Source organism: Symphodus melops (genome assembly GCF_947650265.1).
Source record: "Symphodus melops genome assembly, chromosome: 21".
NCBI lineage: Eukaryota > Metazoa > Chordata > Actinopteri > Labriformes > Labridae > Symphodus > Symphodus melops.
This window is the reverse complement of record NC_136711.1, coordinates 16,461,522-16,477,047: the sequence shown is the minus strand read 5'-3', so window position 1 is coordinate 16,477,047 and position 15,526 is coordinate 16,461,522. Positions and strand designations below refer to the sequence as shown.

Here is a 15,526-nt window from a genome sequence, read left to right as displayed (position 1 = left end):
TCTGCCTTTTTTAAGAGGGAATCATGTTTTAAAGGAGGTGTTCGCACATCCAACTTTTGTATGAAGTAGGTGAGTAGGACACGAAACTATCAGACTGAAAAAAATCCTGCACACTACTTTAGCTTGGCATCACCAACATACTGTACCAGAAAAACAATCTTCACAATGTTTCAGTCCCTTTGAACCTCTTCCAAGTTTGTTAAGAGGAATCAATAAAAAAAAATCCACTACATAATGAAGTACAAGAGATTCAACTGAGATTCTCTTATTGACTCCCAAAGGATCAGTAACTCAAAATCCTCTGTTCTCATAAATGGCACACAATCAGATTATTTTTTCTTTGTGTGAATCTGGTCGTAACCTCAGATCAGGTTGGACGTCCATAATGTCAAAGTAACAAGGTAACGTCCTGCTTGAGGAGTCCCAACTGTTTGGATTGACCTGAAACATTGTTTAAGCGAGGTTTATTACCGTGACACTTTAAACATGTCACGTTTCTTTACCTTGAACATACAAATAACCTGCTGCTCCAGAGACGCTCCCATCTGCAAGAAGGACGACCCCTCCGACTGTGGAAAGAGAAAAAGACAGACATAGTCAGGGATTCAAGAGTGGGAAAGTCTTTTCATGGGGTGAAAGGTGAATAACAAGAAAAAAAAAAACTCCAGCCAAGATCCACATTTGAATAAAACTTTTCCACAACAAGGACAGTAAACCTGAATAATAATTTGTCCACTTGTTCAATAAGCGTACTTGTACTTCTTAAAAAAAAAACATTTCTTTTAAAAGTCATGAAGCAACGCAGCGGAACCGCCACCAATTAAGTTGATGAGAAGTGACAAATGGAAAAAGCAAAGGAATACATTTTCCCTGAGCTACGCTGGGACAACTTCCCCTAAATTGGCTTTGTGCGATGTTTAAAAATCCTCATGAATATCTGCTTTGTCCTTTAAAGCATTGAGAGTGGAAACATCGGCGAAATGCACAATATTACCTTTGATTGAGAGGAAACTCTCTTGCTCCCTCCAACATGACATGGAAATGCAGAGTGATGTGTCCCACAAGGAAATGTGCTCATGAATATTTATATCCCAGTTATCACCTTTACTGTCTCTCACATTTCACAATGGAGCTCCGGTTGTCCACGTTCATCCTCGATCTGGTGCAAGAGTCTTAAAACTGCAAAGACTCAGTCCTGCTGGCTCTTTCTGTCAAGAAGGGGAGGACCAATGTTGTACAGTGTGCGTGTGTGTGTGTGAAGGCATATATTTGCATTTGGTGTCTTCTTGTGGGCTGACAGATAAGATGGAAGTTACAGCCTGCTGAACCTGTGTCCTTCATATAGCATTAAAAAAAAAGTAGACTACAAGGATGGGGGTGGAGGACCAGAGGACCAGATACAGACACTGTGAGAAAATTATTAGAGAAAGAAAAATCTTAACTTGGTTGGTTAGCTGTAACCATCAACCATCATCAACTAGGAAGTCAGCTTGCATTGTCAGCAACACAATACATTTGTATCAACGAGTGAAAGATACACAGAGTAAGCTTTATATTATAATAATATAAACTCCCAGTACAGGTCATACAGTCAAACAAATGAGTCATAGCAACACACCCTTTAAAAGGTTTAACATTTTTATTTCTGCTGTGAAAATGGGAATCTGAACACAGGACATTATGCGGATTCCTTGAATTTTGAAGCCAGCCTCAAGTGGACACTTAAGGAAGTGCAGGTTTCTTATTGGGCAGAGCATGTCCGTATGTGTGGGGGTATGGTTTTGACAAGTCTACAAGTGGATGCTTTGAAAAATCTGGTTTACATTTGCAGGTTTTGTTGTTGTTGTTTTGTTGTTCTTTTAGAATGCCTAGCCAAGCATTAATCTAGTTTACAACCACAATGTGGGGCCTTTAAATGGCCAAAAGCTTTCATTACACACAGAAACACCAGTAGCACAGAGAGCACACAAGCTGCACTCAGAAGCAAAACTAGAAAACTATTCAACAGTTAAGCAGTCACGATTTCCTGGTCATGCCTTTTTTAAGGTGGAACTGTGTAAAAAATGGATGCATTAAAGAAAAATGTAAAGGGCCTGTATTTCTGAATAAGTGATGTAAGCAGGAGCAAGACCATGCAGGTCTTCACCAGATGTAGAAATATTTTAATTGCATTAAATAATGGACATGGAGCTGGTGCAAGAGGGTGATGATCGGGGTAATATGTCCGCAGCATCCTTCACCAAGTGGGTAGAGGAAATCTGTGAACTCTCAATAGTCACACATATGTATGAAGATGGAAAAGTCATGCATGATAAATGAGAGCGAGAGAGAGAGAGAGGAGGAGCTAGTGCTAAACTGTCAAGAGCCACTTGGGACAAGGTCTCGGATCCTCTAGCCTCTAAAGGTGACTGACTGTCATCCCTCCTTCCTGTTGCTGCTGAGTCCCCTCAGAGCCCCAGAGAGACGTTCAGCCCGAGGAGTACTACAGGAATATCACAGCCGCTTCTCTCCCTCACTCACTTGAAGCGGTTTTATCTCCGTCTGAACCCGTTTGAGAGAGAGACTCACCTCCGCAGGCTGAAACTCTCAGAGACCACTGACTGGGCTGCGCACGAGAGCAGCGATAAAAATAGCAGTACAAAAGCATGTCAGGCTGACAATGAATAAATAAAATATGTCTCTGGATTGGCAGTACTGGTTGGGGATATAGTTGCTCTTTGTCTGCTACTCGTTCTGTCAAAGCTGAAGCTGAAATCTGCCTTACTCTACATCATGATGCCGATTTGTAAAAAAGTTCAATCCACGTTTCATCATCCATTAGCGTTAGCTTAAAATGGGTCATTGATTGAAGACCTTCATTTACTTTCCGACTTTTTTCAATGAAACTAAACAAGAACAGATACACCTGAGACAGAGTTAGCCCCTCCCCCTCCGTTCTTGTCCTCTCCTTCCTAGCCTCCTTGTTCGCACCACCTTGGCAGTGCGGCTGTCACACACACACACACACACACACACACACACACACACGTAATTAGCAGTCCTGCTGCAGGAGCGTATGGTAATGTGACAGGAAGACGACGGACACGGTTGTTGCTCGCACACTCCTCGAGTCCCATGGGGGGGGGGGGGGGGGGAGCAAACCCCTCCCCCTCCATGCTGAGAGACAGAAGTGTGGGTCAAGCAGGAAGCAGGTCGCACACACAGATACTCGCTCACAAATAGAATAAGATATATCTGTGTGTGTGGAGTGTGTCGCTTTACATTTGCGTGTAAACCGACAAGAAGAGAAGCTGGAAAATCGGGTCAGTCAGGCAGAGAAAAAAAAAAAGCAAGCACTGGCTCATTGCATCATAACTGTCTAATTTTACAAAGTCTGAGTCGAGACTATAACTCGTGAAACATCATCTTAATCTTCTAATCATCTAATGACAGCGTCAAATCCTGATAAATGATGTGAGCTGGAATATTCCAAATAATCATTTTCTATGCTTCAAAAATCCATCATCTGCACATTTAAAAGACACTCAGGTGCTCCCGTTTACTGGTAAACACGTACATCTGTCAGCTTTGTTTACTCCAGACTTTATCATCATCTATAACCACAAACACTCGTCATTTCATCTCGGTAACCTTTAAAGATTAAAAGCTGTCTCGTGAGTGATCAAACATTCAGCCTATAAAGAATCAAAGTGACAAGATCCAAACACTCGCGTCATATCTTGAAGCTTTTGGTTGTGTGTGTGTTTTTTTTTTTAAGATCGTCCAGCCGTGTTTTCAGTCAGTCCGTAAAGTCTCTGCTGCCTGTATAAATGATCGTCACCACTTCAAGTCAGACTAACACAGAAAGTTCAACTTACTTTAGGTCTCCAAGCAGCCTCTATACAGTGATTTACATTTTTAAAGGTTTTACCGCCTGAGAAAAAGGCACTAAAGCCCCGTTTCCCCTCGCGGTCCAGTTCGGTTTGTCTCGATACGGAACGCATTTTGTGTCGTTTCCATAGACTAAAGACGGAAGGATTTCCAAATGTACTGACCCCTACCGTCCTACTTTTTTGGGAGCCTTCTGTTGGGGTGCCAAGTACATCGACCCGACCCTAAAAGGAGGAGCCTTTTAGGGTCGGGTCCATTGATGGGTCGAAAGAATCGTCACTTCCCGTGCGACAGCTGCAAACCCCGCCGTGTTTAAAAACACAGCCGATTGTTGTATTTCCTTCTCTGAAATAAAGCTCGATTGTGTTTTGTAACAAAGAACCACATGGCAGTGATGAAGTAGATGAGTTGCTGGATGTCTTCCATTGTTGGCTTTGTTTACTGTGTTGTGCTTTCCTTCTTTGTTGAATTTATTAGCGGGGTACACTGTGTCGCGCAGCTATGATGTCACGCCATTATGTAGCTGGTGTTTCTTCGCTCCATGCGGCGTACGAAACCCCCCCGTCGGCCTCCGCTGCATTCACAGCCCTCCCCGCTGAAAACAGCTCAACTTTTGGAAAACCTGTGAACGACAATGTGTCTTCTCACTCACCGACCGATCTAAATCCAGAAGGGGCGGAGCTTCCGCTATCACACAGTGGTATTCTTGACGAGAGTGTGCTTCGGTGTGAACAGATCGGAGGAGGTTGGTGACGTTAGCATCAGACAACTCTGAGACTCACGGGCTGACGTCCTTACAAGACCTCACGAGCAGAAGGAAAGCCCCGCAACACAACTTCCTCCGACGACTTCCTCAAAGTACGCAAAAGAACAATTCCAGCGCTCGTAGGACACTCGTAGGACACTTTTTATCGTCGAGGTATGGTCATGATAACGAGCTGAAAAGAAGTTAAAAAGAGAAGAAAAAAAACACAGATATGCTGGGAGCCCATACATTTTAGTCCATGTAGAGTTTCTGCAAATGTTAAGAATGATTCCACTCTAATTGTTTCCTGTTATCATAACAGGAAAACTCGTCTATCAGATAGTAAAACAGAGAATCATTTAAAGTTCAGTTCTCACTGAAGCGCTTGTTGTTTCCGAAGAGAGGAGAGGAGAGCTTCCCCCCTTCCCCATCCTCTTCCCTCCTCCTCCTCCTCCTCCTGCTCTTCTTCTCCCATGACTCAACATCTGGATGCAGCACCCTCTAATGATCACCCAGCACACTGCAGTGACTCACAACCAGCCAGCCAAGAACACACACACACACACACACACACACACACACACACACACACACACACATACATTAAGACAAAACACACTGAACCTCTGATTTCAAAACTCCTCTGAGAGACACGTTGCAATATTTTTCCTGTTTCCCTTGCAGGCCCTATTCAACAGTCTTTACGCCTTTTTGTCTCTCTCTCTCTCTCTCTCTCTCTCTCTCTCTCTCCCTCCCTCTCTCATTTCCTCCTCTTCGCCTTCGCTTGATGTGTGTTCTGTCTGACAAAAGGCACACTTCCTCTCTTCCCTTCGGTCTTTTCATCTTTGTCTCGTTCCCTCCTTCCTCGTTTGTTTGCCATAGAGAGATCACTGAGACAGGAACCAGAAATAGGCAGCCCGGGCGGTTGCTGCTTCTTTTTAAAAAACCGCCATCAAAGATTCTCATCATCATCATCATCATCATCAGGCTATTGATAATCAAGCACTATTGAGCTCTTTTATCACCTAAGAGAATCACGTCTTTTTTTTTTACAATCCAATCCACCTGTCCCATTGTGCCAGACACCTCTGACAAGCTTCTTTTTTTTTTTTCTCCTCGCTGACAACAAAAAAGAACATAAGAGAGAGAAAGAGGCCGAGGGGGAGAGTGGAGATGAGGGCTGAGTGAGGCCTTCGACAGGCAGACCTCGGAGGAGAGTGCTTTGCTCTTTGTGTTATACAGAGAACTGTCACTCAATGCTTTTTGCTTGGGAAAAACAAACGGTCGCTTAGTTGGATGGATAACCTTTGATCTGTGCATTCCGCTGTCAAGCCGAGAGGTTAGATAACGTTAAACCGTCGCTGATCCGATCTGCAAGTTCAAAAACCAGAGAGTGTTGAGAAGTCATGAAGACCTCGGGCGAGCAGGCTTTCAAGCCCCCCCCCCCCTCAAAAAAAAAAAAAAAAAGCCTCCCAAAGATCTAACTCTCACTCTTTGTCATGAAAATATGAAACTGGAGAAAATGTTTGAAGCGGCATAAAATTTAATACTTGTTGCATCAAGATTGTTTAAGCGCATGCCATGAACTATTCAGCCCTCCGTATCGCTCCCCCCCCCCCCATATCACAACTGACAAATAATAATGATCAAAAAGCCAAATCTGCACAAAATCTGAACTTCTTCTTTATCAATTTGGGGTGAAAAAGCAACTGGAAGAAAAGAAGGTTTACGAAAGGTACAGAGAGCAGAATAGAAGGATAAGAAGAGTGAGGAGGTTTGGATTTGGGGATGAAAGATAAGAGCTGTGGGGGGGTGTCAGACTCCTGAAGGATCTAATTAACAGTTTAATGGGGTCCCGGAGCTCTGGGAGAGCAGAAAGGAGTGCAGGCCTCTCGCTTCAAGCCACAACCTTAATGGATTCAGCTGGAGCACAACAGAGCTCCAAAAGAGATGGATTCAAAAGTGTCAAAGAATAACTGTGATGGAGGGAGACGATGGAAAGAAGGGGGAATGAAGACAAGACGAGAAGATGAGGGGAAGTCAAAAAAAAAAGAAAAAAAAAAGTAGCAGAATTGAAATGGAAATGAAAAGGAAGAAGTATGAAAACAAGAATAACTATCCGACTTTAAAGGGAAGGAATGGAAACAGTAAAACATCGCCTTGAGGCAGCTGTCAGCCGAGCCTCATCGAAGCATCTTTCCTCCTCTCTCTGTCTCTCGCTAACTCACTCTTCCCTTTTTTACGCTCTGCCATGAAAACACAGCGAATCAATCACCCTGCTTCAGCTACAACTCCTCCTGTTTAAAAAAAAATAAAAAAACTCCTCTATGACGAAGGAACTGCAGATACCTTTTGATTAGCAGGAGCTGATAAATACAACATGCTGTGTTTAAAAAAAAAAAAAAAAAAAAACATGGCTTGAAGGTGAAACCTACAACTCTCAGAGTTACTTTGCGTCGTGTTTGGATGCTGCCTGTAGTGGAAAAGTGTAGGAATGCACCCTATTACGCTGCGTATGTGTGCAATGTAACGTGTGAGCGTGTTCATTTGCATGTGTGTTTCTATGTGTGAGAGACGCGTCTATAAATACGAGGTGTTGATGATGGCAGATAAGCTATTAAAAGAAAGAGGTGGGGAAGGCGAGCACGGAGCGTGAGGGGAAGAAGGGATGGAGCCGTTTTGCAGCTAAGTACAGAAAAATTATAGATTAAGAATCCTCCTGCTGTCATCAATCTCTTTACAATCTAACTGCACAGCTCGCTTCTCTTCATCTCTATTCATCAATGAGATAAATGCTAAATCATAGCAGGAAAAAAAAAAAAAAAAAAAAAAAGCTGCTGCTCCTGAAGTGCTGCTGGGGGATGATTGATTGAGATGCAGATCGCCCTCAGCAGAGTTTTTCCTCTGCATGTCTCGGACTTTTCCCCAGCCCGGGATTAGAGGAGCTGATGAGGGTCGATGGCTGATAATTCACCCATCTGTATGGCTCGTTTCCAAATATTTGCATGCAGAGAGTCGCTCGCCGGAGTAGGTTTCACCGCTCTGACCTACTTAAGTTGTTTTAAGCTGAATGACGCCAGTGAGGAAGACTTCTGACTAAGACGGGAGGCTAAGAAGAGGAGCTGCTGCTGCTGCTGCTGGTGACAGGGTTTACATTACAGGTTCATCTTCTTGCTACAGTCTATCTCCACCACATCTGCGATTTGGTGCCGTGACCATGGCGAAGCAAGAAAGCACACTACTCCAGTGTCAGTGAGGGGCCTGTGCTCAGTGTTTTGACAGTACCTTGAATGGTATGACGACTGCAGAGCCGCCGCTGATGCCTACGATGGGCAGAGCTGTCTGAGTGGAGAGGAAGTCCAGGATCTGTGCCACTTCTGCCACCTGAAGACCAAACAGACAAATTCAGCCACTTTGTACGCGTTTGCAGAGCGTCCGTTTTGATCAGGTTGAACAGTTCAGCTCGTCAGGAAATGAATGTAAAACCACGATGATATCAGACATGATACCAAAGTTTGTTTGCACAAAGAAAAAAAGAGTTTGGGAGTGAAAATTCAATACTTTACATGAAGTTATTGAGTTGAACTGCTGACCGAGCTCAGCACACTTTCAGCTTTTTGATTTTTATAACTTTAAAGGCTTTTGACATCTTAATTGCTGTCTGTATGTTGTGAGTGTAACTTCTATAGGACTCCCTTGAAAAAGAGGTTTTTAACCTCAATGAGACTTGTCCTGGACAAATAAAGGTTGAATACGCTTGGCAGTAAAAATGTATGTACGCTGTAATTTTCTCTTATTTTTTATCCCCTTGCGAGCCTAAGCTACACGTCAGTTGTCCGACAGCAATGACATAATTGTTAGCTAGCTAGCTAGCGAGCTCGCTGAAGAGAGTTGCCCAAAATGTTTCCATTATTACGCAGAATGAGTGCACTATACAGGGCACTACAGAAAAAGTACCTTAGAAGAAAGGAGGCGATTAGTGTGTCATGTCAGATACACATCGGACTATGTTAAATCTAAATTAATAGCCTGGTTTCATTTGTATGGATTTTGATTCTATGTGTAATTCTCCATCATAAACTATAATGTTTTTTCAAATTCTCCTCCACAGGTTTTGGTGCCTCAAGCAAACCGAACTGCCACGACAGCACCAACATGGTGCGACATGAGGATGGATTAAATATGGTCATTAAATATGTATTTGTGAGAGGTGACAATCTGGCTCAGCTGGCCGGACAGGTGCTCCATATCCCCCGCAACATGTGAGGAACGTCTACCCCGCCCTCTGCTCCACACATTTCCTCAATCTTATCAGCTGCCCCATCAATCAAAGCAAAAAAAAGTGATGCGATGGAAAGAGTTGATGACAGATGATTGTGTTCCTTTTGGCCCAGTCGTGGTGGGAGTGGTTGATCACAACTGCAGAATGCTAAAGGAAGTGAAACAGCTGATGTGTGTCTTTGAATAGATACTTCTGCCAATGGTGTTATTCAGTCCTTTAAACCTTTTCTTAAGGACAAATTCAGGATATGTTTGGAATCCTGATCAGCGACCGAACACTTACGACTGTTCCCCCAATTTTTCTCCTTCCAAGTAAAATTAAGTATATTTTGCACGTCAGTGAATTCTTCCCTCGTGCTGACTTTGAGTAACTTTTGGCTCAATAAACTCTGCCAGGGAAAATGTGATCAAAGGCTCGTCTGGTCTGCATGCAAGAAATAGCTCAATCACAATGAGAACAAATGAAAGGGATGACATTTAAACACTTTCACAGGGATAATTATTGATCCTGTGACAGTTTGGTTTGCTCGAGTAGGTCGTAAAGAGGCTTGAGTTGAGACCAGTAAAACAAACTTCTCATTGTAGCTTTCAGTAAACAGAGGAGGATTATTGCACAAACTCCTTCCCCTGGTAGAGGAAATGTTTATGCTTTCACTATTCATGATTTGATGCATCTTCTTCTCCCTTAAAAAAGAACATTTGAATTGAAGCAAAGACAGTACATGATTTGCTGAGTATTAGGTTTTTTGCTATTTCACGACCCTCGTTGATGTAAGCTGACAGAACAAGTGATTTTTTTTTTTTTCAACAAAGTCGCACTTTGCAGCTTTTAGGAATGAAGGTTGTGGGTGACTGAGCACCATGACACCCCGCAAAATGCATGATTCAGTTTCTCCATTCACCTGAGCACCGGTGCCTGAGCCCACATCGTCCTCAAACACCACGCCGTGGAGCTTCTCTGTTGCCATGGTATCGCAGAGGTGTGTCAGCAGGTCGCGGGGATTGGTGTCGTTGACCAGCACGGTCACCGGGCTGACCACTATGGGCAGGTCGACAAAGTTCTCCCCGCTTAAACGGCCTCTGACTTCGTTCTGGTAGCTGGAGCCGCTGAACACCACCGCCACGTTGATGGACGAGTGGAGGAGGAGCGGCCGGGCCTGCAGGGGGAGTGGTGTGGAGATGAGGAGGAGGAGGAAGAGGAGGAGGAGGAAGAGAGGAGGCCAAGGGGAGGGAGGAGGATGTCCCCTACGAACGGCCATGTTGGCAACCTACTGCCTAAAAAAGGATGGATAGAAAGAGGGAGAGAGAAAAAAACCCCAGAAACAATCAAACCTTCTTTTCTTTCATGGTGTTAATGATAATCTGTTTTTTATACTCATCTCATCAATGACTTTTTCTCTCTGACCCTTTTTGTTTGAAAGTATTAGCCCCGCTTTTGTCATGAGGAAAACTGTGTGTATGTGTGTGTGTGAGTGTGTGTGTGTGTGTGTGTGTGTGTGTGTGTGTGTGTGTGTGTGTGTGTAAGCGTGCATGCATGTAATCCTCCGTAATCCAACTCCACCCCAGTGTGATGACTGTAATCACCTCTCCATCTCTACACATCTCTGATTCAAAACACACACACACACACACACACACACACACAGGGTGAAGAACACCGAAACTGTCACACAGGTCCATCAGTCTTGTAACAGTGATTATATATCAGAACATAAGACTCCTTCCTCCTTAGATCCCCCAAGAAATAAGAAGTTAATAAGCTACAACATTCTTTTACCTCACTGAACAAAACTCCCCAGGCATCCGCAAAGTGTTCGTGATAATGAAAGGATTTGTAATTCGCCATGGTAAAGTGCACGTGCAATAGTGACATGGCAGGATGTGCAACGTCAAGAATATGACGTGAAAGGAATCAAGGTGCTTCTTCTTCTTTTCTTTTTTTTTACTGTTTTGTCAAACGGAAAAAAAAAAAAAGTGCCAGCTTTCCGGTTTCCATGACTTATCAACCAGAGAAAGTCTGTCTGTCCTTCACGAGAGTAAAGAGTGGACTCACCGCTTTGCATGACAAATCTCAACAGACTATCCATTGCACAGGATCAGTTGCACAAGGCGGACTTCGAGTGTTTTTAATCACCAACACGTTGTCCCCGTGCAGGTTAAAAGCTGGCGTAAAAAGCCATACGTATATGCAGAGAGTTTTTCTCCTGGCTACACCTTCAGCACATACATGTTGCCGTGTCAGATTTTTATTTTTTTCCCATTGCTGTTTCTATTGCAAAGAAAAAAATTGATCACAATGACAGCTTCTTGGAACTGCATGATGATGTGAGTAGTTGTTCGTCACATCCTCCTTGCTTTGATTGTTGGGTCCAGTAGTAACCATGTCTAATTCACAGATGTAAAAGAAGACCTGTAACGCCTGCAGCCAGAGACGGGAGAGAACAGGCCACTTCACACTCAAGAGGGTTAAAAAGAAAATCTGTTGGACGAGTTCCTCTCTGTCTCTAAAGGTGAACAGCGACGTCTTGGTGGTCATTAGTTTTTCACAGGCGCAACAGTCTTGGTTTTATCACTGACGATGTCAGAATGAGTTCACGTTCGTCCACTGAACAGACTTCAATGTCAAAGAAGCCAAATTCCTCTCGTTAAAGAATCTTATTAATCTAATATTTTGAATTACAAGTATTGATGGTATAAAACTTACAGCACTCTAATGTTCCATCTTTTAAAGTTAGAGTTTAACTTTTAATTATTTAATCTTCAGCTGGATTGGCTGTTAAATTCCAAATGGGGATCAATATTCAATCAATAGTAAACCTTAATCACACAAAATGCATCAGAATGTTATTGATTTTATGATGTATTCTGAATCTGCAGGCTAAATGTATCAGGATGTGGGTTGTAATCTCTGCCAGGCGGCGAAGAACAGGGCTTCAAAAATCTCACAAAACGTGCCTTTTCGAACTGGAAATGTACTCCTCCTGAACATTTACAATCATGCTGGAAAAAAAAAACCGTTATGTGAAAGTTAAAAAAAAAAAAAACAACAGGTGTGTCCTGTGTGAAAAGTTGGATTTGTTGTTGAACCATCCAAGCATCCACACAACCTTCTTGTTTCTTTGACGCGTTTTAGACCTTAAAGTCTCATCATCAGTTTGGAGAGTCATGTCTTTCCGTGAACTCTATTCTTGCTGCGATACTCCATGATACATCTACATACAGCCGTCTCTCTTTTTTTTAATGTTTTTTTGACATGCTTATTACGGCTCACCTGTTTAATGTAAATGTCAATGAGCTCCATTTGATGTGGTCTCGTGAATTCACACTCCAGCACGACAAGCTGGCTCAGAGCTTCTTTTCGGGGTTTTTTTTGTTTGTTTGTTTTCTTTTTTATGACAGTTAGACTTAAAGTCGAAGAGGGAGGGGCTTCACGTGAAAAAAGAAACAGGAAATGACAAGTTTGAGCCTGTCAGTAAAACGTAACCAAGCTGATGGAAGCACCGTCCTGTCAGTGTGAACACAGAGCTCAAACCAACGAGCCCAGAGGGAGTTTGACTTCACTCTGCGCTACACAACAAACATACAGTGAGTTAGATTGCATCTGCTTCCTGCTATACTGTATCTATGTTTAAATGTTGCATATCATACCTTTAAACTGTTTGTTTTCTTAACAAAGAGGTACGAGGGCCAATTTAAAGGAAAAAAAACCTACAATTACAAGATCAAACTTGTATAGCTTCACCATTTCCATCAGGCTCAGCCTCTTTCATCAAACGGCTGCTGTTTGAAGAAATCCACTTAATACAATCAATACCTTTGAACCTTTTGATGAAGCCATGTGCGCTTTTTTTTTTTTTTTTTTTTACTGCAAATAAAGATCTCATCTATGGGCATCAGAGACGACCGGATAATTAACAGCACCTCCACGCTTTTGATTCAAAGCTCCTTTTAAAAGAAAACGCTGGGTTAAATGAGTCCTGCGTCTCGCCCCTGTTAATGCAGCGGGCATATCAATCATTCATCTTAATAAAGTTTTACACTCCTGGGCTTTACATGCCCACAGCAATATACACACTCTACACCTTTTAACCACAATATATCCCTGTTATTAGATGCTGATGATCCAACTTCAATCAATACAGACTCAAGCTGGAATGATGGACATCTGGTACTTTACAGATCTGTGTTTTATATAAAGTTGGTGATGTTTTATGGGTTTATATACATTAAAAAAATACAAATCATTTTACAAGTTTCCCCTTTTAATAGATGAATTATGTATAGTGCAGTGTCATCTGCATAAAGTGACATTTTAGACATCTGGCTCTTTACTTTAAGTATCAGATCCTTATATTAAAAAAAGGCTTTATTAGATATCACATAAATAGTAATACCACATCTTAACATCTGATCTGATCCCTTAGACACTATGGGAACTGTTTTGACACACTGATACTATCTCTCTCGAATGTATCATTATATCTGGACCTAAGCACAGAATAGCTGTTACCTCAGCACTCACTTGTGCTACATGGAGATTAAAAACACACAAACCCCCTCACAGATCAACTTTAATAGCGTATTAGTGGCCGATGTGAGACATGCATCAACTGATGGTTGTTTTTTAAATGATGTGGAGCTAAAGACAAATAAGATTCAACGATATCATACCTAGATTGTTTTTTTTGTTTGGGCTTCTTCTTGAAGGAACATCACTTTTTTTTGTCCTCCTTGACTGCATTTGGAAAGTTTATGAAATCAATGTCGGAAAAAAATGTGTTGTATTGAAACACAACGTGGCTCATCTAACTTATAGGTGGTTGTAATGATAGAGGAAGATAACTGCAAAAGACAGAAACAGTAAGAGAGAGAGAGGATGAATGCTGACTTGTTCAAGCATGGTCAAGTGTTCATTTAACTGTGTAATCACAGGGGGGGATTATTAGGGCTTCAGATTAGCAGTGTGTGTGTGTGTGTGTGTGTGTGTGTGTGTGTGTTGTTGGGGTGGAAATTGAGAGTGTGGGTGTGTCTCCTCCAGATTAGCAGCAATATAACCATGTGCAATTATATTGCTGTGTGATGATGACAGCGAAGGGACGACAACACGAGGGTTTGACAACAATGTGAAACATCTGAATTTCAATCACACACAAACACGAGGCAGCAAAGAACTACAAATAGCTGTGACTGTGTTCCTCTTATCTATTACTAAACAGAAACAGACAATTGTTGCTGACATAAAGACATTAATAGAAAACTTCTGCCTTTAACATCCTTAAATCCTGTTCAGTTCGCGCTCTTATGTCTCCCTAATTAAAATAAAGTGAATGCAGCCCTCTTTTCTGATTGAGATTGTTTGGTGGACACAGGGACAAACATAATTGCATCAAATTCACCATATCTGTTTAAATGAATCCAATCCTGTGTCATATTTATGAAGGCTAACTGTACACGGAGAGATGATGAAATAAAAGAACAGGAAAACTATGAGCGAGCACCGGCAACAAGAAGAAAACCATGCAGGGAAAACTTTTTCATCAAAATAACGTTTGCAAATGCAGATGGGCCAAAGATTTAAATTCCTCAAATGGCCACTTGAGACTGGCTTCAAAAGTGACAGGTAAAAGTAACAGGTGGCTGCCACTAGCTTCGTGCTACATGTCACCTCAACTAATCCAATCCATCCATCCAATATCTATACACAGCTTAACCAGTTTGAAGTCTGGACAATTCCAGTTGTCATTTGGGAAGAGGCGGGGTACAACCCAGAGGACAGGGTATCAGTCAACCACAGGGCTGACAGACAGAGCTACAATGCAGCAAGTATTTTTGTTCGGCCAAAAAAAAAAAAAAAAAAAGGCTTAATATCAGAAAAAAAAAGTTTCTCCATGCCATGACGTTTATTCTGTTAAGGCTGCTGTGCACTGGTTTTGGAGCATATTTGTCCATAACAGCACATGGCAGATACTGCCAACAGTGCTCTATTCTCTCTGAACAGAATAAACAATCGTGTTTTTTACATTAGATGAAAACTTGTTGGAACACATGTTCAGCTGATGCTCAAACAAGTCCCCTGGTGAAGTTCCTCATGTCTCCTGGGAAAAATAGAAGTGGGGAACTTTCAGTCATTTAGCTGCTTAGCTTGGATATGACGGAGTCGCTACACCGAGTCCCCAGGGGGGTGGAGAGGAAATGAGCGGAGAGGATCTAGTTGATGGGATGAGCATCATCACCAGAGAATTATCAACATGTCTGCCTCGAACCTTTTTTTTTTTTTTTTTACCCCCACTGCACCTTTGAAACTGATTTGATTGCATTAATTAGTGGGCCAGTATTAATGTAGGAGACGGCCTTCCTCTCATCAACATACTGCAGGCACGGCGCTCTGACAGCTGTATAAAACATCAGGATCCTCTAGAGCCTCATTTATGCAGACTTGAGATCACGCCAAGAAATTACAGTATGAAAATTTATTCTGCAGCAATTACTTTATATCAGTATACTGGTATTTTAACTATTTCTAACTGATACTGGAAACGCTTGATTTGAGGCCTTTGAAGCGCACAAATAACTTCGCCAAGCAAAGCTTTGATGGCTTGGAGATAAAGTGAGTTATGTAAGAAGTATTCA

General features: G+C 42.3%; 1 protein-coding gene across 5 annotated transcripts in view; it reads right to left on the bottom strand.

The window, feature by feature from the left end:
- The window catches only part of LOC306817245 (glutamate receptor ionotropic, NMDA 2C-like), a 50,698-nt gene that overhangs the window by 29,308 nt on the left and 5,864 nt on the right, over window positions 1-15,526 (bottom strand). For all 5 annotated transcript variants that reach the window (XM_079333978.1, XM_079333979.1, XM_079333980.1 and 2 more), the window contains 3 exons: window positions 9,799-10,171; window positions 7,901-7,999; window positions 504-569 (listed from right to left, as the gene is read on the bottom strand). In XM_079333978.1, the coding sequence (XP_079190104.1) occupies window positions 504-569; window positions 7,901-7,999; window positions 9,799-10,155 (522 nt within the window). In that variant the 5' untranslated portion in view covers window positions 10,156-10,171. The remainder of the gene's footprint in view (window positions 1-503; window positions 570-7,900; window positions 8,000-9,798; window positions 10,172-15,526) is intronic.